The sequence below is a fragment of the Pygocentrus nattereri genome, chromosome 26 (genome assembly GCF_015220715.1).
Source record: "Pygocentrus nattereri isolate fPygNat1 chromosome 26, fPygNat1.pri, whole genome shotgun sequence".
In the NCBI taxonomy this organism is placed as follows: Eukaryota; Metazoa; Chordata; class Actinopteri; order Characiformes; family Serrasalmidae; genus Pygocentrus; species Pygocentrus nattereri.
This window is the reverse complement of record NC_051236.1, coordinates 5436483-5458082: the sequence shown is the minus strand read 5'-3', so window position 1 is coordinate 5458082 and position 21600 is coordinate 5436483. Positions and strand designations below refer to the sequence as shown.

Here is a 21600-nt window from a genome sequence, read left to right as displayed (position 1 = left end):
CAGGCCGGATCAGGAGTTCACATCCTCACACAGCACACTTTAGATTTCTTCTGCTTCCAGGCTGTGATCCCGGCATTCCATACCAAACCTTTGTGGCTGTTTCCGAATTTAAAGGGTTCTTCAAGGGTTCTTTAATATAAATTATGTTTCTGTGTAGAACTATGAACCATTTGCATGCTTAAACACTTGTATGGTGAAATGGTTCTTCAGACAGATAGAGAATCGGTTCTCTGATGGATGTTGTATATGGTTCTACATAGAGTCTTTTTGAAAATGGCTCTATATAGCACCAAAAAGGGTTCTGTTGCTTTCTACAAATGGTTCTATAGAACTATGAACACTCAAAGAACCATCTGTATGCTTAAACAGTTCTTGTGTGGTGAAACGGTTCTCCAGATTGATGGACAGTTGGTTTTCTGATGGATGTTGTATATGGTTCTACATAGAGTCTTTTGAAAATGGCTCTATATAGCACCAAAAAGGGTTCGATAGAACTTTGAACACTCAAAGAACCATCTGTATGCTTAAACAGTTCTTGTGTGGTGAAATGGTTCTTCAGATTGATGGACAGTTGGTGCTCTGATTGATGTTGTATATGGTTCTACATAGAGTCTTTTGAAAACGGCTCTATATAGCACCAAAAAGGGTTCTGTTGCTCTCTACAAACAACATATAGCCACTTAAGCAACAATGGACTGACCGATATGATTGTCACTGACTGTAAAGCCTCATGTATGACTGTAAAATCCCAACTGTCTCATTTGTTAAACTCAAATACTCAGCAAACTCATTAATTAGCTCTCATTTTTCTACTTTACTGTAAAGCTACCATGAAAAATGTCATCACTGACAACAGAAATGTAACGCAGAGGGTTCAATTGAAAAAAAAAATGCATTTAAAGATCCTTCCTTCATCCCTGTTCTGCCGAGCGCCGATCTGTGTCACATTTCTTGAGTGCTGGATCTTCTGTTGTACATAATTGATCCATGTGGGCAAAAGTGGCCCACTCGTTCTCCACACGTTCTCCATCAGTGGCGAAGTTAACGTCTTTCCTGTCTTCATAACCCTGTTCATCTTCACATTGAGTTTAGGTCACTCTGCTCATTAACCTACATCATAAGGGCCTTCAGGTTGTCCAGATTTTCTGCTTGAGTGCTGCCTCATCTGCACATCGAAGGTCAGTGGTGGCTCTGCCAACAATCCCGAATCCCCCATCGTCTTTCTCCAGTTCTGCTTCTCTCATTATACAGTATGTTCTACAAACAGGTAGAACAGGTATGGTGATAGTATGCAGGCTTATCTAACTCCTTTGCCAATGTGGGATCAATTTGTCCATTTTCTGTCCTGACCGTGGCTTACAGATCATTATAGAGATGCTCTGGTATTCCCGTTTTCCTAAAGACATTACACAAAAAGTGACTTTTAATCAAGGCAACCAAAATGTTTTACTAATTTCTGCCAAAAACAAAATATTTCATGCTATTTTTCAAATGTCAGACCGGTCTTGGACCTTTTCTGTCTTTAACTGCATAACTTATGAATTAACAAGCTGCATTCCTTTCAGTATTGTCTGGAGAATGATTGCATCAGGGAGGGGACGTCTGTCATCAAATAAAAGAGAGTGATATTCTTTGGTACACTGGCACTTGTTGAGGAAAGATCCTGCAAACAACGTTTTGGAGCAACACAACAGTTTCTTCCATTCACCAAAACAATGAGTTACGGAATGAGTTTGGGGTTTCCAGATTGCTCAAAACTTCTTTCGCAACAGCTGTTTAGTACACAGAAACTCTGTCACAACAGAAATTGTGTTTATTTTTCTCCTCGACCTCTTATAATTGTGTTTTGCAACGCAAACACTAAATGTCAGTGTCTGTAACACAACACAGGCCTACGCCGTTCACTGCTGAGACAAATCACTCACAAAAAAAAAAAAATTCCTACAACCTAGAAACGTACAGGGAGCGGAACATTCATCCATACGGAAGAGCAAAAGTGAGCGAACATTGAAATGGAAAATTTGAGAACCATTTGGAACACAGTGGCAGCGACCCCAGAGCTGACAGTAGCCTAATTACACAATAAAGCCGGTTTTAATGACTTGCTTATTTGCCCTGCTTTTTGATTTCTTTTTCCATTTCGAATCTAATTTTAGCTTCTGCGCTAAACATTTGTTATCTGTTAAGAACGAGTGCACACGTTCACATGGTGGCCACTGAAAGGAACTTTATATATAACCTCTCTCTTCCTTAAAAAAGCCCTAATGATACCCTAAACTTTTTTTTTGATAAAACAAACAAAGCTGACCGCGAAACGTCTCAGTTACCCACACTAAATGTATCTGTGGCTCCGATGTGCCAGCAAAATATTCACCGCTATAAAATCCACCACTGCCGAGAATAAACCTGAGTTTATAGACGCTCTAAATATGGTGGGGTTTAAATGGTGTGGGAGTTATTGTTTGCACAATAAGGTGAAAAGCTGAGACACGTCAAAGGCTTTGGAGCATCAATGTAATACAAGCTTAGACACACTGCAAAAAAACGGCATCTTGGCAAGTTGAGTTGTCTTACATCTAGTTGATGTATCTAATATTCCTGATGTTGATGTTATTGTCAGCTTATAATAAGATCATCTTATCTCTAGATGCTTTTCACTCATATTGAGTAATTTTATAAGTAATTTTAAGTAAAATGGTCTCACTATGTTGACAGATAATGTTGTTTATTTAAAGAAATGAGATAAAATAAAAAAATCTGCCAATATAGTGAGATCATTTTAATTGATAAAATTAATAAAAAAGTAAACAACAGCTAGAATTAAGTTATATCATCTTATTCATACAAACATCTCAAAATAAGAAATATTATGTACTTAGACTAGATTTAAGATGATTTATTTTGGTAACATCATATATTGCAGTGTAGAAAGAATGACCAGTGTCATTATAGTTTCATATAAAATAATAATAAAAATAATAATAATAAATTAACTGAAGCATTATCAATAATATCAATTAAATTAATTTCCCAAATTTCTAAATTTTTCTTTTTCACTTATCATCTGCTTCAGGCCACTGCTGCTTCCACAAGCTACACATATCACCCACAAACACATCCACTACCAAGGAGACAGCTCAGTTTCATCATCCCTTAAAAAAGCTCAGTAACGCTGAGATTAATAACCGATCACATTGATTTATCAGTCTACTCAGGCTTTAGCAGAGCTCAGTAACACTGAGATTAATAACTGATCACATTGATTTATCAGTCTACTCAGGCTTTAGCAGAGCTCAGTAACACTGAGATTAACAACCGATCACATTGATTTATCAGTCTACTCAGGCTTTAGCAGAGCTCAGTAACACTGAGATTAATAACCGATCACATTGATTTATCAGTCTACTCAGACTTTAGCAGAGCTCAGTAACGCTGAGATTAATAACCGATCACATTGATTTATCAGTCTACTCAGGCTTTAGCAGAGCTCAGTAACGCTGAGATTAATAACTGATCACATTGATTTATCAGTCTACTCAGGCTTTAGCAGAGCTCAGTAACGCTGAGATTAATAACCGATCACATTGATTTATCAGTCTACTCAGGCTTTATCAGAGCTCAGTAAGGCTGAGATTAATAACCGATCACATTGATTTATCAGTCTACTCAGGCTTTAGCAGAGCTCAGTAACGCTGAGATTAATAACCGATCACATTGATTTATCAGTCTACTCAGGCTTTAGCAGAGCTCAGTAACGCTGAGATTAATAACCGATCACATTGATTTATCAGTCTACTCAGGCTTTAGCAGAGCTCAGTAACACTGAGATTAATAACCGATCACATTGATTTATCAGTCTACTCAGACTTTAGCAGAGCTCAGTAACACTGAGATTAATAACTGATCACATTGATTTATCAGTCTACTCAGGCTTTAGCAGAGCTCAGTAACACTGAGATTAATAACTGATCACATTGATTTATCAGTCTACTCAGGCTTTAGCAGAGCTCAGTAACGCTGAGATTAATAACCGATCACATTGATTTATCAGTCTACTCAGACTTTAGCAGAGCTCAGTAACGCTGAAATTAATAACCGATCACATTGATTTATCAGTCTACTCAGGCTTTAGCAGAGCTCAGTAACGCTGAGATTAATAACCGATCACATTGATTTATCAGTCTACTCAGGCTTTAGCAGAGCTCAGTAACGCTGAGATTAATAACCGATCACATTGATTTATCAGTCTACTCAGGCTTTAGCAGAGCTCAGTAACGCTGAGATTAATAACCGATCACATTGATTTATCAGTCTACTCAGGCTTTAGCAGAGCTCAGTAACGCTGAGATTAATAACCGATCACATTGATTTATCAGTCTACTCAGGCTTTAGCAGAGCTCAGTAACACTGAGATTAATAACTGATCACATTGATTTATCAGTCTACTCAGGCTTTAGCAGAGCTCAGTAACGCTGAGATTAATAACCGATCACATTGATTTATCAGTCTACTCAGATTTTAGCAGAGCTCAGTAACACTGAGATTAATAACCGATCACATTGATTTATCAGTCTACTCAGATTTTAGCAGAGCTCAGTAACGCTGAGATTAATAACTGATCACATTGATTTATCAGTCTACTCAGGCTTTAGTAGAGCTCAGTAATGCTGAGATTAATAACCGATCACATTGATTTATCAGTCTACTCAGGCTTTAGTAGAGCTCAGTAACGCTGAGATTAATAACCGATCACATTGATTTATCAGTCTACTCAGGCTTTAGCAGAGCTCAGTAACTCTGAGATTAATAACCGATCACATTGATTTATCAGTCTACTCAGGCTTTAGCAGAGCTCAGTAACTCTGAGATTAATAACCGATCACATTGATTTATCAGTCTACTCAGGCTTTAGCAGAGCTCAGTAACACTGAGATTAATAACCGATCACATTGATTTATCAGTCTACTCAGACTTTAGCAGAGCTCAGTAACACTGAGATTAATAACTGATCACATTGATTTATCAGTCTACTCAGGCTTTAGCAGAGCTCAGTAACACTGAGATTAATAACTGATCACATTGATTTATCAGTCTACTCAGGCTTTAGCAGAGCTCAGTAACGCTGAGATTAATAACCGATCACATTGATTTATCAGTCTACTCAGACTTTAGCAGAGCTCAGTAACGCTGAAATTAATAACCGATCACATTGATTTATCAGTCTACTCAGGCTTTAGCAGAGCTCAGTAACGCTGAGATTAATAACCGATCACATTGATTTATCAGTCTACTCAGGCTTTAGCAGAGCTCAGTAACGCTGAGATTAATAACCGATCACATTGATTTATCAGTCTACTCAGGCTTTAGCAGAGCTCAGTAACGCTGAGATTAATAACCGATCACATTGATTTATCAGTCTACTCAGGCTTTAGCAGAGCTCAGTAACACTGAGATTAATAACCGATCACATTGATTTATCAGTCTACTCAGGCTTTAGCAGAGCTCAGTAACACTGAGATTAATAACTGATCACATTGATTTATCAGTCTACTCAGGCTTTAGCAGAGCTCAGTAACGCTGAGATTAATAACCGATCACATTGATTTATCAGTCTACTCAGATTTTAGCAGAGCTCAGTAACACTGAGATTAATAACCGATCACATTGATTTATCAGTCTACTCAGATTTTAGCAGAGCTCAGTAACGCTGAGATTAATAACTGATCACATTGATTTATCAGTCTACTCAGGCTTTAGTAGAGCTCAGTAATGCTGAGATTAATAACCGATCACATTGATTTATCAGTCTACTCAGGCTTTAGCAGAGCTCAGTAACGCTGAGATTAATAACCGATCACATTGATTTATCAGTCTACTCAGGCTTTAGCAGAGCTCAGTAACTCTGAGATTAATAACCGATCACATTGATTTATCAGTCTACTCAGGCTTTAGCAGAGCTCAGTAACGCTGAGATTAATAACCGATCACATTGATTTATCAGTCTACTCAGGCTTTAGCAGAGCTCAGTAACGCTGAGATTAATAACTGATCACATTGATTTATCAGTCTACTCAGGCTTTAGCAGAGCTCAGTAACGCTGAGATTAATAACCGATCACATTGATTTATCAGTCTACTCAGGCTTTAGCAGAGCTCAGTAACGCTGAGATTAATAACTGATCACATTGATTTATCAGTCTACTCAGACTTTATCAGAGCTCAGTAACACTGAGATTAATAACTGATCACATTGATTTATCAGTCTACTCAGGCTTTAGCAGAGCTCAGTAACGCTGAGATTAATAACTGATCACATTGATTTATCAGTCTACTCAGACTCTATATAGAACCATCTATGTCAGTATTCTCAATCGATCTGAAGAACCATTTCACTATGCACAGAACCATTTGGCTTCAAGGGATGCAAAGGGTTAATTTTTTATCCATTTTTTCAGTGTTTACTCAATAAAACCAAAATAAAATCATCAAAATTGTGCTCAAAAATGGCAGACTGTTAAATTTAAATAGCACCTTCTTTCATATTTGAGCTTCTGTTTATTTGACTGCAGATATTCTGAAATGCTTGTTTTAACCTATAAAAAGAACAGATGATAACATTTAGAAAACAAGACACAACAAATATTTTGCTCTTTAAAACACCTTATTCCAAAGTAACGTACCACACACTGAGAGAAAAGTGGTCAATTTTCATAGTCTAATCAAGCCGAGTGAGTTTCACTAATGTTAGCGAGGTTAGCTGTGTAAATTAATTGCCAGGCTTTAAGAGTTTCTGTTGGTCCCTGAAGGTTTTGTAATGTGGTTTGGCTTTTTTCATGGGCTGATATCACAATGTAAAAGATCATAATGGTTCAACAGGTGAACAATGTTTGATTATAAATGCATTTGTTTAGTGGGATCTAAAGGTGTTCTACAGGAAACTAGTAGGTTTCCTAGTGGGATCTAAAGGTATCCTACAGGAAAATAGTGGGTTTCCTAGTGGGATCTAAAGGTGTCCTACAGGAAACTAGTGGGTTTCCTAGTGGGATCTAAAGGTATCCTACAGGAAACTAGTGGGATCTAAAAGTGTTCTCTAGGAAACTACTGGGAAACTCCTTGTAATGCGGGGGAGTGATGATGAGGTGGACACTTATGCTAAGAGAAGCGAAATTTATTAGGGACAAATCCATAATCAGGGTCTAAACAGTCCAGGGTCAAAGAGCCAACATGGAGAGATCAAGGGACAGACATAACGAAAAGGAAGACAGACTAGACAGACAGCAGAGGCCTTAAGAAACAACACCATACAAAGAACAGCAACTAACAGGGAAAACACAGGGCTTAAATACAAGAACAACGAGGGTTAACAAGACACAGGTGAAAACAATCAAGAGCAGAGTCTAGAAACAAGGGGTCAGAACAGAGAAGAATCAAGGAAGGACATGGACAAGACCAGAGTTAAACAAAATTACATGGAGGACTGGGAGGGGCCAGTTGCGAGAAAACTAATGTGTTTCTTAGTGGGATCTAAAAGTGTTCTACAGGAAACTAGTGTATTCCCTAGTGGGATCTAAATGTATCTTACAGGAAACTAGTGGGATCTAAAATTGTTCTACAGAAAACTAGCAGTCTCTAATGGAAAACATTAAGCCAATTTCCATTAGAAAACTAATCCGGTCTACAGTTACCATTGGCTTCTAATGGTCCCTTTTCAGCAGTGGTACTATTATTATGCAGTTAATATTGATATACATGCAAAGACCTATGGTTCTGCTATAAATACTGAGAAATGTCACATAAAGGCAAAGCTGGTGTGGGTAATCTGGAGAATCTGTGGAGTTCACAGTGGGCTGGTAGCGTTCTGGCCCGGCAACTGTGAGCTGATGTATAAACCTACACACATGAGCACAAGAATGCTCAGACATGTTACATCCAAGTCTTTATTCACAGTACTTTAGGGGTTAAGCCAGCGGCTCCTACCTCAGATGTTGCAGCCCTGATTCAAAATCAGCCTCAAGAAATGAACGCATCCTCAGTCCTCAGGTGTTGTAGAGAGGATGAATCGCACAGTGAAAGAAAGGCTCACTAAAGCAATGATGGAGACAGGGAAGAAATGGTTAGATTTATTTCCTGCCATACTACGTGAGATTAGAATGACACCCAGTGCCACCACTAAATTGTCACCATTTGAGATAATATTTGGTAGACCATTTACCACCCCATGGGTCAGAGGTAAACCCGATGTTTCTTTTACAGGTGACGTGGACACCAGGTTGGTGAGGCTGTGTATGGTTGTCACGATTCTCTCCTCCTTTGCACTTCTTTGTTTTGGTGTCCCAGTCCTGTCCATGCGTGTTTGTTTTGGTTTGGTAACTCCGCCCTGATTGTGTTCACCTGTCCCTCATTGTTCCGTATATTTAAGCCCTGGGTTTGCCCCTTGTGTTTGCCAGTCTTTATATGATTGTACCGGTCTCTGTTAAATGTGTTAACAGTTGTGTTCTGCCGTATATCGTGTCTTACCCTCATTCTATCCGTGTTGGCTCTTTGACCTTGGACCGCTTTGACTATGACCCTGGATTTGCCCATAATAAATCTCGCTTGTCGCAGCGTCCGCCTCCTCGCTCCCCCTTACAATGGTCCACCAACAACTGTGATCGCTGTGATGAGAACAGAGGTGCTGACGACTTCATCACCACAGTGGATACTTGCAAGTTGGCTGAAGAAATCACCTATTCCAGAGATGCCGGAGACCAAAGACTAACACTTTACACATACACACATAGAATTACTGTGTATTACTAATTACCCATGGGACCACCCCACTGGGACACTATTTTGACCAAGGTAGGGCTGTTGTGTTAGTGATGTACCTGTGTTTGTGTTTGATTTGATGATTCATTTATGATTGATTTGCATCTCATCATATTTTCAAATAGTATTGAAACATAGTGATTTTCTATCTTATCCTATCCTAGATTGATTGAATATAACATTAAGTGCACATATAACCCTGATTGATTTTTCTGGTAGTTGATTTATGAGATTAGCTGACCATGTGGTCTCTAATTCTCTTTTATAGCTTGTTTCACTTGCCGCACGTCTACTAATCAAGTCTCCTATTATAATCAGAATCATTTTTGGAAGTTTGCCAACAACACAGCAGGTTTGAGACTTTAGGTAATGGATCAATTGATAGTGATGCTTGTCGGGAGTTTGGCCTCGATACTGCTATGGCACCTATCAACTTATCTCTACATGTGTTGGTCAAGACTTTCCCTTTTGTTTTGAACGCACTGGTAAGGTGCTAATGGGCAAGTTGAGTAGCAGCATGTGTGGGGTCACCTTTGTTGAATGTAGACCTAAGCTAGGTGAGTGTAAGTCTGTTATGCCTGGTTATAGAGCTTCTTTTTCAACCCAGGTGTTAATGGAACCAATTATGTAGTTGATTGGTATTGGATTTGCAGTAGCCTAGCTTATGATTCACTTCCTCAGTTTTGGGATGGTCGTTGTTGCTTCGCACCACTAATTTCTCCAGTGAAGGTTATTATCTTATATCTTAAGGAGTCCCGGTAAGTCCGTTGTCCATAGTTGTAGATCCTTAGACGACAAAATTCCACCTGAACATTATTTAACTTCTAAATGGAACCAGTTTTGTCCATCAGGAAGGTGGAGTAGGTCATGTTATAGACACAGAGTGTTGTACTTTTGTCCCAGCTAACGATGCTCCAGAAGGTAACATTACTGTGGCTTTAAAGAAGATGAAAGATGCTGCTGAGTCGATGGTTAAGGATGAAGTTATGAGTTCTTTGTGGGGTAGTTGGTATGACTTGTTTGGGTCTTTAACTCCTTACTTGTCTTTAATTGCACCTATTGTTGTTGTGGTTTTGATTCTGTTTATTTGTATTCCTTGTCTACTTTCTTGTTTACGCTCTTTTATCATACGAATTGTAGATCGTAGCTTTAATTATTCCTTTGCTGTCATAGTTGATCCAGCTATGTACACTGATGTTGTGTGATCTGTACTTTATCATATGCACTGACTCTATGATTCCTTTGGAATCAAAGGGGGGACTGTTAGATCCTTATGTGTGTGTGTGTGTGTGTGTATATGTGTGTGTGTGTGTGTGTGTATATGTGTGTGTGTGTGTGTGTGTATATGTGTGTGTGTGTGTGTGTGTATATGTGTGTGTGTGTGTGTGTGTGTGTGTGTGTGTGTGTGTGTGTGTGTGTGTATATATATATATATATATATATATATATATATATATATATATATATATATATACACACACACACAGAGGCCTCAGCTAATTTTTGTGCGTTCATATGGTTAGTTGTAATTCATAGTTCATATTTCATTCGTATTTTCATTTGTAGTTTTCAGATATGAATCTCATAAAGATGGACGGCAGCGAGAAACCAAGGTGGCATAGAGAAGCCAAGAACGGAAAGCTAATTAAGGAGGATGAGGACATATCCGAGCAGTTACGCAGTGAGGAATGTTGATAGGGTCTTAACTTAGCATTTGTTTGTAGCATATTGATTGCAGTAGCATATAAATAAAAAGTAATAAAAATAAATGCACAGATTTTAGAACAAGTTCCTTTGTCCTGTATAAAAGGTACAGCTATACGTGGCCCTCTAGTAAGACAAAGGAGCATAAACTAATTCAACATAATCTAATTCAAACCTGAAGTTAATTCTATGACGCTCTTACCAAAACCAGAAAAATACAGTTTATAATCTAGTTTCTGTGAAATAAAATGCATGTGTGACTGAAGTAGTAAATGTCCAGATTTTACAGAAGTTTACAGATTCCAGTTGCGTCATTCTTGTTGGTCAGACATCAGAGTTTTATTAGATTATATAGGATATTATAGGATTTTCCACACCTGCTGGAGCAGTGTGTGCTTTAGCTTAGGATGCTCGACCATCTGCTTTTTTCATGTTCATGATGTCCGTTTGGTCTGATTTTAATTTGTCATCTTCATTTGAGTAAATGTTTTGCCTGCGCAATCTTGTTGTTATTTATGTCCATTGGGAACAAACATATGTGTTTATAGGAGTGATGTGCTCAATACTACAGATACAGGTACTACACAGGCCTCATTGTAACCTGCTTTGATTGCATAAAAATTCCTTGACCTCCAGAAGACGTAGCCCACCAAACATTTGTGCCCAGGGGCCAATAACTTGATGATCTGGCCGTGTCTTGGTGGGGAGTTAGATGAATGGGGTGAGGCTGGCTTTGGGTGGTTTCAAGGGCCCTTAGAGATCGTCTTTTTTTTGTTTGTTTGTTTTACTGACGCCGTGTAATTCAAATGCTTCAATCATCCATCCATCCACTTTCTAAGCCGCTTCTCCGTCAGGGTCGCAGGGGGGTACTGGAGCCCATCCCAGCAGTCTTCGGGCGGAAGGCAGGATACACCCTGGACAGGTCGCCAGTCCATTGCAGGGCTATATTCATTCAATAATAATTAAAGACTATTTTTATATACAGCCAACAGCAATGCATGTTGCCTCCCGTCAACTTGGTGGGTAACACTAAACCCTGGAGACCCTGATTGGGCAGTAGAGCTAGTATTTTTGGCTGTGTTCAGAACTTTGGATATTATGTTTGGTTTTCCAGTGAAGCATGGTTACTGTCTCTTTTGACAATAGTGGTTGCACGATGCTGTAAATTCAGTTAATCTTAATGTTCTGAAATGTCTGCATAGTTATATCATTTATAAAATGTAAAAGAAAAATAAGGGTTCAAGCTTCCTAAAGCATCTGCCACAGATAACTATCATATGGAAATGTTATGAATGTGCTGCCTGACATCAGAGACACTGTTTTATGATAGATTTACAAGAAGGTTTTAGATTAAAACATATTTTTATATCCATTCATGGTGGAGGGATACATGCAGAGTGTTGTAAAAGTACCATTTCAGATTTTCCACTATCCCCCCCCCCCCCCCCCCCCATCATCAACGTTCCAACTTGTGTAGGTTCTCTGGTGGTTCTGGGTGGTCAATAAAATGTCTATATTTGTGTTGTAGGCATGGTGACCCCTGGTTCCCCATCACCACCGCTGTAAAGTGAACCATTCAAGACCAAACCACTCTGAATCTCTCTGCTGATAGAATTGTGCAGATATTTAGAAAAATTGGTGGAATTCCACCTTTTAGTTCCTGCTCCCCTGAAATGTCTGTGCTCAGGCCGGCCTTTAATCCAGTTTCTGGTACTGGGTGGCCAATCAGTCGCATCCACAGTTGTGCTCAAAAAATCCAGGACCAGATGCTGAGTCTGCATTTGACAACAGCTGCAGCGTAACAGATCGCATGGGACAGAGTTGGTCAGGTGAGGTGCTGGATTACCTAAGGCAGATATCTTTTGTAAATTGGTGGAACACTGTGGAACCAAAGCAGAACCCAGGTTACAAAAGCAGCAACAAACTGGATGCTGCTAAGAGTTTGTGGGTAAAATGAGTGAGAACTTTACTAAAAACATAGTTCTGTACATGGAGGTGTACAGGAGGTGGTGTGGAGCACTCAGACTAACAACATCCAAGTAAAAGTCAAGTCAACGTTTATTTATACAGCACTTTTTAAACAGAAGTCATCACAAAGCAGCTTTATAGAAAAAAATCCAGGTCCAAGCTCTCAGGAGCTTTGCCAAGAGTGACGGTGGGAAGAAGAAACTCCCTAAAAGCACAAGGAAGAAATCCTGAGAGGAAGCAAGACGATCCTCCTCCAGTAGAACCAAGCAGCAAAACAATACAAGAGCAATATGAACCGAGAATAAGGTAACAAAAGAAATCTAACGTCAGTGAAATTTTGGCTCAAATAGAATTACAATTAAGTTTGTTTACTTCCAGAAACTTTTCAAGCGCAGAGTTCAACTACAGAACCGCAGTGAAGCTTCTTAATACCTCTAGTGTAAGCATAGGAACTAAAATTCAAGCACGAATTTGCTGTTTTTTGGATACTTTTGATCTAAAATAAACTGTGAAATCTCAAAACTGAGAGCGGCTCAGCAGCTCAGAAAAACAGAGCGCTAAATCACTGAGTGTGAGTCACTAAAATGGAAGCAGATCCTTTTCCACACAAATGTGTTTGTGTAGAAGTAAAAGCAAAAGGGAAACACAATCTAAAAAAGGTCCATTTGTTATTTCATGGTAACTGAATAAATGTATCTGGTTACAATTTGCCTGTTTAAAAACAGCTCTGAGCAAATCGAATATGAATAAAAGAATGCGCTTTAAGATCTTTCACTTGAAGTAGGCTTAAAATCGAGTTCTATCAACCTCTAATTTTTTGACAACATGCAATAGAAATAGAAATAATAGCAAACAAACTTTCTAGAAAAAAAAAACTAGATTAGGACAGGCAAAATAAATTGTTACATTATATCACATCTACAGCTTTCTAATGGGAATTAGCTTAATGATCTACAGAGACCACTAGTTTCCTATAGAACACCTTTAGATCCTATTAGAAAAACCACCAAATGCATTTAGAATCAGCAATTGGTCACCTGTTAAACCAGACAGACAGACAGACAGACAGACAGATAGATACTTAGACAGAGCGACAGACAGAGAGATAGATAGATAGGCAGACAGACAGATGAACAGACACATAGACAGATAGATAGACAGACACACAGACAGATAGCTAGATAGACAGACAGATAGACAGATAGAGACAGACAGATAGATGGCTGGACAGACAGACAGATGGCTAGATAGACAGACAGACAGACAGACAGACGGCTAGACAGACAGATAGACAGACAGACGGCTAGATAGACAGACAGACGGCTAGATAGACAGACAGACAGGCGGCTAGACAGACAGACAGACAGACAGATGGCTAGACAGACAGACGTGTAACTTTGTGTAAATAGAGCACAATATAGAAATATGTCCACATATGCAGTCGAGACTGACGCGGCTTTTTTCTGAATTTCTACAAACACCATTTCATTTGATAGTAAATGAGTTTGGGCTGGTTTATGTTTATGAACAGACGCCTACAGATCAACATAGTAAAGGAGCTCATCTGTGATCCTGAGTTTAAAGCCAGTTTTTATTCAACTTAAACTTGGAACTAAGTTGTAAATAAATCTGAACCTGAAACTTTGCTTGTGTGTAAAAAGTGATTTCAGAGCCACTCGGTTCTCCCTGATGGAACCTGTTTACCTTCAGTGTTTTGTGCTTCTGATCATTTTAATAGACGTCAGCGTCACTAATTAATGACGTTCTATTAAAAGACTGGTTTACCAAGAGAGACGCTGGAGGACTTTCACCTGAAATGAGTTCATGAAGCCAGTCTGGTTATAAAAATGATAACAGGACATCAGAGCCAGAATTACTCTTTTAGTACTTTTACTTTATACTTAAGTACATTTGAAGGTAAATACTTTAGTACTTTTACTCAAGTGGAGGTCTAAAGGGAGGAACTTCTACTTTTACTGGAGGAATATTTTACTTTGGGGGTCTCGACTTTGACTCAGGTACATGGTTTGTGTTCTTCGTCCACCTCTGCTAAAAACAGCTTGATTCAGGCATCTGAATCAAATTTGAGAGGTTTGCTGGAAAGAACCGATTCTGAAGAACCGATTCACCCACCGCCACACGTGGATCCTGGCGGTTTGAGCTCGAGTTAACCGCAACTTTCCGTGAGGCAGAGTAAGAGAAAGAGAGGGAGGGAGACCTCTGTCCATCTCCCCCACCTCTTTTCTCTCCTTTTTCCCTTCCTTCAGTTTCTCTCAGGCTCCGTGCGAGGCGCTCCAATGCGGCGGAACCTGCTGCTGTCCGGCGCTCTGCTGCGGGTCTTTGCTCTTCTTTCCCTCGTCTGTCACACCGTTATGTTGACGTTTGCGGCAAGAAAACGAAGCGGTAAGGCTTGAGCGCGTCTGTATTCTCTGGCATGACTTCAGTGGCGATATAAACACGTGTTAACATCGTTTACTTTCCTGCTGAATTTTGCGCCAAACGCAAAAAGCGCAAAAAGCGCTTCAGATCTTATTACTTTAAACTCTGTGTTCGTGCTGCAGTCTGACTATCTGACACGTTCCTGTTCAGCGCTGCTCTCCTGAGCTCCTGAGCTCCTGTCTGAAGTTCAGGCTCTTGATGATCAACATCATTAGGACTCTGTCCTGTTTGGCGCAGTTTCAGTTTCAGGTCTTTGTAGCTTCAGGAGTCTATAAAGCGCTTTTTGCTCTGTGTTTGCCCAAAGCTTTAACTGGGCTGCAAGAAACAGCTGAAAGCACTTATTGGCGCAGTGTGGAGAGGTGAAAGTTCACAGCTGACTGCTCACCTCCCTCTGAAAATAGCGACTTTACCGCTAATTAGCGTTTTTAGACTGCGCAAAAAACGCACATTATAATTTTTTTACTTCTCCAGGACGTTTAGACTGTGCATGGAGGCTAATTAGCCAATACAGATTCATATAAATAAAGATTACCTCAAGCGGTGAGACATATGGCAAAATATGTAATAATAATAATAATAATAATAATAATAATAATAATAACTGCACAACCAGCACTGCTCCCAGTAGAACCAATACTCCATGTGGGATATGTGTAAAATATCTCTATAGTTTAAAGATTTTTAGCTTTTCTATCTATAATCTTTATATTTTAACTCCTCACCATCCCATGGGGAACATCAACCAGTACCTCATGAGCAATTTGGATAATTGGGTGATTATTTTTTGCTTTTTTGTTCATATTGTTAATTTCTGTGAAGGATATAGTTTATATTTTTGTCATATTATTTACCTTTAGTATTTTATAATCTGTATACTATAGTGCTAATATCTATCTATCTATCAATCTATCTATCTATCTATAGTTTGTATAGTAAATGTGAATTTCCCCACTGTGGGACTAATAAAGGATTATCTTATCTACCACCAGAAAGGGTTCTTCTATTATTACAAGCTATACATCATAACAATAGAAGAACTGTGCTATATAGAATCATATACAACACATTCTCCATCAATCTGAAGAACCTGATAAGATAAGATAAGATAAGATAAGATAAGATAAGATAATCCTTTATTAGTCCCACAGCGGGGAAATTCACAGTATTACAGCAGCAGCGGAGTAACAGGAGTGAGGCACTCAGTAATAGAAACGGGAAACAGTGTAAACATTATAAACATTATAGAGAATAAAAATGAAAGTTAAATCTCTAGACTGTTTACAACAAAATAAGAATAAAATAGAATAAGAGTTTTCACAACGCGAACAGCCCTTTAATCATGCAAAGGATTTTTTGAGTGTTCAAGGTTTTAACCCTTAGAATATTTCAGGGATTTTATTATATTTTTGGTATTTTTTGGATCAATAACAATTGCAGTTATAAAGTGTTTACATGTGACGGTCACACAGGCCATATGTTGTTATGTTCAGGAGACCCTGGGCTGCTCAAATATGCCATTATTTGACATGTAAATAACAGAAATTTGACATCTTTATGATTTTGGGTCATTTCTGATCAAAGATTTACCAAGCGCCTGCTAAATTTAGTACTTTTTAAATGACAGAGATCTTGAAAACGAGTGCAGGTGTAGAAATCTTTTCAGAAACTGTGACGTCAGAGTGTCTGTGAGCTGGAAGAGCGATAATTTTGATGGTGATTAATTTTGTTGGTTATTATGAGCTAAAATAAACAATTATAAGGTGGACGTGGTCTTTCATTGATTCTCTGTCCTCTTGGATTCAGGCTCAGCGCTAAAACTCCGATTCACAGTAAGACAGGCTTTATTTTTAATTATAAATTGAGTTACATGTTTAATATCAGGTATGTTTAATACTCTAAATCAATGTAAACGGAAAGGCCTTTGTTTATAATAAGGCTGAAAGCAGATGTAGTATGACAGTAGCGAGGGGGTTCGGGTGATGCTGGAGCTGATCTCTGGCTGATGGACGGTCACAGGTGGATGAAATCGCTCTGGGTGGTGGTTCAGAGTCTGATTACTGATCTGATTGTGAATCTTGTCGCTGTTTTAACCCTTTGGTGGAATATGAAGGCCAAACAGCAGAGCAATCATATCAGGATTTTAGGTGATTTTCCGAGCCAAATTACTCCCTGATGCTGATGTCACAGCTCGATGACATAGGGGTGGATCTCCTGAATGTTCTGAAGTAGGGATGATGTTTGTACCGTAAACCGTTCTGTAGTTATGAAGGCTAGAAGTCCTATACAATTAGGCGTAACACTCTGACCACCTCCTCGTTTCTACGCTCACTTTCCATTTTATCAGCTCCACTTACTGTATAGCTTCACTCTGTAGTTCTACAGTTACAGACTGTAGTCCATCTGTTTCTCTGATACTCTGTTACCCTGTTCTTCAGTGGTCAGGACCCCCATGGACCCTCACAGAGCAGGTACTATTTGGGTGGTGGATCATTCTCAGCACTGCAGTAACACTGACGTGGTGGTGCTGTGTTAGTGTGTGTTGCGCTGGTCTGAGTGGATCAGACACAGCAGTGCTGCTGGAGTTTTTAAACACCTCTGCGTCACTGCTGGACTGGAAATAGTCCACCAACCAAAAATATCCAGCCAACAGCGTCCTGTGGGCAGCGTCCTGTGACCAGTGATGAAGGACTAGAGGATGACCAACACAGACTGTGCAGCGGCAGATAAGCTGTCGTCTCTGACTTTACATCTACAGGGTGAACCAAAAATGCAGGTGTGTCGCGTAGAGTGGACAATGAGTGGACACAGTGTTTTAAGTGCTGAGAATGATCCACCACCCAAACAGTACCTGCTCTGTGAGGGTCCATGGGGGTCCTGTCCACTGAAGAACAGGGTAACAGTATCAGAGAAACAGATGGACTACAGTCTGTAACTGTAGAACTACAAAGTGCAGCTATACAGTAAGTGGAGCTGATAAAGTGGACAATGAGCGTAGAAACAAGGAGGTGGTCAGAATGTTATGCCTAATTGGTGTAAATTGCTTGTATACAAAAAATCTTGCTCGGATTTTTAAGAATGATTAAGCAGAGAACACAGTGTTCGGTCGTGCCCTGCTCTCCAATACGTGATGTTTGTAGACAATTGATATTGAGCTTAAACAGCTGTGCTGTGCTCAGTTAAGCGCTGTGACCCTCCTGTGTTTATATTATGGGAATTTGCTTCGTTTTTCTTTGATTGTTAATGCACTCCTGTTGTTCCTCTAGCAGCTCAGCAGTTGTTTGAGAGCAAAAAAGCTAAATCTCCTCTTTCTTCCTCCTGGAGCACGTTTCTATGCCCCTGTTCCCTGAGCTGTGAGTGGAAAAGCACGGTTCTATCTGGACGCTCGCATTTATAAGAACCAGCTTTTGTTTTAAGGAAGTATGGTGCTGAGGAAATAGATGCTGCCTGATCTTACTTAAGTGCTGTTATAGGGGATATAGGAGGTCAAATACACGTTTATGTAAGTGTTTGTTTTATCTTTTTGAGTATATAGACCTGTAGCTGTAATAAAATTGGATCTTTTTGCTTTTCGAAATGAATCTGCGTATTTAATCCTTTTGATTTTGAGAGGTGCTTCAGGAGATCCAGAGAGATTTAGGAGTTGTGTTTTAAGTGTCTGTAGCTCTCTGGACTAAACCTCACATCTCCGAACTGTTTTTAATTGTGTAGCAGTTTTTGCCGCCTCTGAAATCCACTTGATGTTTGGTTGCAACTGTGTTCCAGCGGATAGGAAAAATTATGCCAACCAAAAATGATTAACTATGTAGCTGTGATGATGTTAGGCTGCAATGCTGTGAGGCTGTGGGACTGTGAGCTGGCAAGGCTACAAAGCTGTGGAGCTGCGAGGCTGTGAGCTGTCAAGGCTATGAGGTTGTGATGCTGTGGGACTACAAGGTCGTGGTGCTGTGAGCTGGAAAGGCTACGAGGCTGTGGTGCTGTAAGGCTGTATGCTGGCAAGGTTATGAGGTTGTGAGGCTGTGAGGCTGTGGGGCTGTGAAGCAGCAGTGCTGTGAGGCTGTGGGGCTGTGAAGCAACAGTGCTGTGAGGCTGTGAGCTGGAAAGGTTACGAAGCTACAATGCTGAGGTTGCGGTGCTGTGAGCTGGAAAGGCAATGAGGCTGTGGGGGGCTTTGAGCCTGTGAGCTGGCAAGGCCGAGGACTGTGGGGCTGGGAGGCTGTGGGGCTGGGAGGCTGTGGGGCTGAGAGGCTGTGGGGCTGCAAACCAGAAAGGCTATGACACTGTGGATCTGTGAGGCTAGCAAGGCTACAAGGTTACAACACTGAGAAAAGGCTAAAAGTATGTGCTGCTGCGAGGCTGCGGTGCTGTGAGGCCTGCAATGCTGTGAGGCCTGCGGTGCTGCGAGGCTGCGGTGCTGCGAGGCTGCGGTGCTGCGAGGCCTGCAATGCTGGGAGGCTGCGGTGCTGCGAGGCCTGCGGTGCTGCGAGGCCTGCGGTGCTGCGAGGCTGCGGTGCTGCGAGGCTGCATGCCAGCAAGGCTGTAAGGTTGTGATGCAGTGAGCTGGCAAGGTTATGACGCTGCAGGGCTGTAAGGCTGAGTAACCAACAGCCTGTGAGCCATCGAGGCTCTGACTTTGTGAAGATGCGAGTCAGCAAGCCGATAAGGCTACAGCGCTGTGAGGCTGTGATGCCACAAGGCGGGTCAGTTGATGATGGAGCAACCTGCATGACCACACAGACCACACACAGTCCATCTCTTGCTTATAGAACCTTTTTAAAAATGCGTTGTGTTTAGCACCAAAGCGGGTTCTTCTACTGTCACAGTGTCAAGCTTGTAAAAATATCGGAACACTTTTTGGCGCTATGTAGCACCTATTCTCAAAAAGATCTTTACAGACCCACATGCAACACATTTTCTGTCCTGAAGAACCATTTCACCGCGCAAAGAGCCCTTTAAGCATGCAAGTGGTTCTTTGAGTGGTCATGCTGTATAGCACCATTGTCTTCACGTAAAGAACCTTAGAAGAACCATGATTTTCATGGTTACATAGTTACACTCGCGCATGGGTTTTTCTTTAAACAGTAACTCAGTAAAACGGTCTCAGTTTAAATCATGAACCATTTATATTGGCCCATTCATCATAATTTTTCACACAAAGTAAAAGAATGACAAAAAATAAACCGTAACCTCACGTCTCTTTTCCTGAAGTCTTTTTGTTGCCTTTGCCAAGTAAATGTAAGAAAAGTGAGAGCAGTGTGGATGCTGGCTAGAAGTCTCACTGCACTGACACTTTGCCTCATCTACGTCTCAAAAAGAGCTGCAGATAATCACTTATGGGAAATGATTAAGAAGAACATGGAAAGAAAATCAACTCATTTATAATATTGTCTACATTATTCAGTGGTTGAGATGTGAAGAGAGCGGTTCAGGGTGGTTTGGTGTGAAATGGTTCAGATGTCTTTACATTTATGGCATTTGGCTGACGCTCTTATCCAGAGCGACTTACAATTTGATCATTTTCAGACAGGAAGGCGAAGGTGGAGTTGGGAGTCTTGCCCAAGGACTCTTATTGATATAGTGTAGGGTGTTTGCCCTGGTGGGGGATTGAACCCCAGTCTACAGCGTTGAAGGCAAAGGTGTTAACCACTACACTAACCAACTAACCAACCACCTCTTTACAGTGGTGGAGATGGGAACCAGGCGTCGCCGTGACTACAACACAGACATAGACATTTTCTTTACCATCCAGAACCACCAGAGAACCTCCACGAGTCTTCTGAGTTTACATATTGTCAGACTAATATCTCCAAAATGAAAACTTCACAGGAGAAGGAAAAAGCACTCAATTTAAATGGAATTTAATTTTACAAAATGTATTCCAAGTAATTTTTTAAATCAAGCTGTTAACAAACTATGAATTATGTTAGAAGATAAACGTCAACATATTATATTATTGTCTTTACTAAAGAACTGTCGAACAACCAGCTATTTTAAGAGTGATTTAATCGTCTTTGGTGCTGGCAGCCACAGGGATCGTCTCTATAAAGCTTGTCAAAGTAGCTGGAGGAGGTAGAGTGTGGTCAGTGTTGTAGTGTTTGGAGATGCTGACCGGACTTTCACGATCCACTCTGGATCAAACTGATCCGGCAGAACCGGCGCCGCTGGAGAAACAGCCACAGCGGAGTTACAGCTGCTCAGGAGAGAAGGGTCTGTCTGCAGACTGCAAGACCGGGGCGGAACGTGGAGGGGCGGAAACGCTCTGGAGGCTGACTAATCAGAACAGAGTGGGCGAGCTGACCAATCAGAGCACACTGGGCTCATCGGGAGGCGGGGCTTAAAGACACAGGAGCTCTAACAGAGCGTTTCAGACAGAGGGGGAATAGAGATGAACGGTATAATTTTGTTTCTTCTGCAAAATGGGCAGATTCTGCAGATTCAAAGTCCAACTCCGTGGAATTTCAGAATGCCTGCTTTTGTCCCAAACACAGTTATGTCCCACCTGAATATCCTGCTTTATACAAAAATGTCACGTTAATAAAGAAAAATGCAATTTGATTTCTGATTCACTTCGGCTTTTGACCCTTGCTGATGCACATATTTGCTGACGCTGACAATATTTATAAAATGTAGAAAAGGGGGGAGGGGGGGGGGGTGTATGAAGCTATAAAGCTGAGCATCTTATAAA

General features: G+C 40.4%; 1 protein-coding gene across 1 annotated transcript in view; it reads left to right on the top strand.

The window, feature by feature from the left end:
- Window positions 1-14738: 14738 nt before the first annotated feature.
- The window catches only part of rspo4 (R-spondin 4), a 34813-nt gene continuing 27951 nt past the window's right edge, over window positions 14739-21600 (top strand). The window contains exon 1 of the mRNA XM_017718275.1: window positions 14739-14882. Within this exon, the coding sequence (XP_017573764.1) occupies window positions 14777-14882 (106 nt within the window). The 5' untranslated portion in view covers window positions 14739-14776. The remainder of the gene's footprint in view (window positions 14883-21600) is intronic.